General features: G+C 40.1%; 1 protein-coding gene across 1 annotated transcript in view; it reads right to left on the bottom strand.

Annotated features, from left to right (window-relative positions):
* Positions 1–2,140, bottom strand: part of LOTGIDRAFT_155357 (hypothetical protein) — a gene marked incomplete at both ends in the record, with an annotated part of 16,374 nt that overhangs the window by 8,415 nt on the left and 5,819 nt on the right. Inside the window, one exon of the mRNA XM_009066923.1 lies at positions 1,793–2,058. Within this exon, the coding sequence (XP_009065171.1) occupies positions 1,793–2,058 (266 nt within the window). The remainder of the gene's footprint in view (positions 1–1,792; positions 2,059–2,140) is intronic.

Here is a 2,140-nt window from a genome sequence, read left to right as displayed (position 1 = left end):
AACAACTCAAATACGTCATAATTAGCAATACAATTGAATTATATTTGCTTCCACAATGCGACGATAATTGCACTTATAACCCTTCCAACCGCATCAAAACTATTTGTTGCTATTATAGACAGATGGATATACACTTATCAATAAAACTTGTCCTATTATCATCAATTAGAACTTGAAATTGGCACTCTTTTCCAAATGACGCTATTGAAACACGCGTTTTCACTTCGTTTGTACCACATTGACATTGAGAAATGACTAGGAGTTTACCTCTAGCAAGCGATTTTTCTTTCTAACATACGTATTCACCTATTAAACAGGAGACCGAGATATTATCCTGTTCTATCTACTACCTATCGCCACATCTTACGGGGACGTTCTTTGGTCACATCCATTAAAGTGTAAGTGATGTTTCAACATCAAATCCCCCCTCCCTTCTCTTTTGATTTTCGCATAGTTGTTTTTCTTTGTGTTGTTTGATGTCGACGACGTTTACAGAAATAACTACTTTGCATTGTACTATTTCTATTTAGTTCAGTGCGTATGTGCAATTTACCATTTCCTATCACGCGGGTTTGTTTATACGTCACAATTACGATGATAATGGGTGTAACTAGGTCATACCAGGGAACTTTGATGTGTAGTAAGTCTAGGGTACTTAATGGACTTACGGACCCTTCACCAATTGTATTACTCACGTAATACATATACTAAAATTGGAACGATACAGAGAAGATTAGCATGGCCCCTGCGCAAGGATGACACGCAAATTCGTGAAGCGTTCCATATTTTTCGAATTTTGATACGCGATCCTTTTTACAAACCCTTATCCTAACGCCTGGTATATGATGCTATTCTTTTTTTAATTTCGATGTTTCTTTGGGAGCAGCTTTAAGGCAGTTCTCTGAATGACAGAACGGTTATACGTAGGCCTAATTTAGGAAAACAATAATACAACGTCATCACCTCTATTTTATAATATAAACCTAAATACTTTCTGGCTGTTTCTTACACTTTTGTTCCTCTGCTTTTTGCTTCTTCTGTCTCAACCATTCCTCCTGTGGTATCTGACCTGGTAAATGTGGACAATATCTCTGTCCACAGAACTGAGTGTGGTCTGCTGTGGACATGGGTTGGTTGCAATCTTTGTAGGTGTAGATTTTCCTGAGCCCTGGACTCTCACCACTGGCCTTCCTTTTCCTCCATTCTGTGGTTCTGGACATTGTTCTCTGGGTTGAAGCTTCTGTTAGTGTGGGATGTCCCCTTCTCAAGCCATACCTGTTGTGTCCTCTGGTTCATCAAACACTAGTGGTCGAACAGGCGACTGAACCGAACTTGGAGCAGGCATTGCGTCTGGTAGTGGTTGGTGGGATGTGGCTTGTTGAAGAGGTAACACGACACCCTGAAGTAGCATCTTCACTTCAACCCATCTGGTCCTGTCCTTGAACCACTTGATCAAAGTGGTCTCATTGATCGAGAAGAGAATCAGGTTGGTATCTTCTAGTAGCTTCTCATTATTTAGTAACCTCTGTCTAATTTTGTTGTAAGCAGAGAGTATAAGCTTCCACCTAGATGTATATCTACCTTCTTTGGATGGTGTGGTTATGTCTTCTGACAGATGGAGGCAGATAGCTTCTACAACTCTGCTCTTGGTTGGAGAGGAGGTTGGAGAACCTGCTGAAAGAAAACCTGCTGGAAAAAACAAAAAAAAACCCTATGCATTATCATGAAGAGAATAAGAGAAGGATAGGCAGTAAAGGAGAGACAGGGAATTCTTCAAATGCTTAAGAATTACCTTTTGACAGCATCTACACCAAAAAATACACCTTTTGATCTAGCAAAGCGTCCCTTTGATGGCTTCTTGACCTTGGCTGTATACTTGATTGGCCTCCTGTCAAAATCCAGCAAAACATCAAACAACTGTTTGATATTATTAGTCTCAGCAGCTGTGATGCTGATGCCTTTGAGCTGGATTAATGCCAGTGCTAGGGCCTCCACCTTATCCCAGCCAGGAAAACCTCGAGAGTCAACACTTACTGATAGTTCCTCTTCTTCCTCTTCCTACAAAAATATACTTGTTAATAAGTCAAGCAGGAAACAACAACAATGAAACATACAAAGTCAATAAGGATGTTCCTTCAAC

Source organism: Lottia gigantea, assembly GCF_000327385.1.
Source record: "Lottia gigantea unplaced genomic scaffold LOTGIsca_8, whole genome shotgun sequence".
In the NCBI taxonomy this organism is placed as follows: Eukaryota; Metazoa; Mollusca; class Gastropoda; family Lottiidae; genus Lottia; species Lottia gigantea.
The sequence above is the reverse complement of the archived record's forward strand: the minus strand, read 5'-3'. Positions and strand labels throughout refer to the sequence as shown.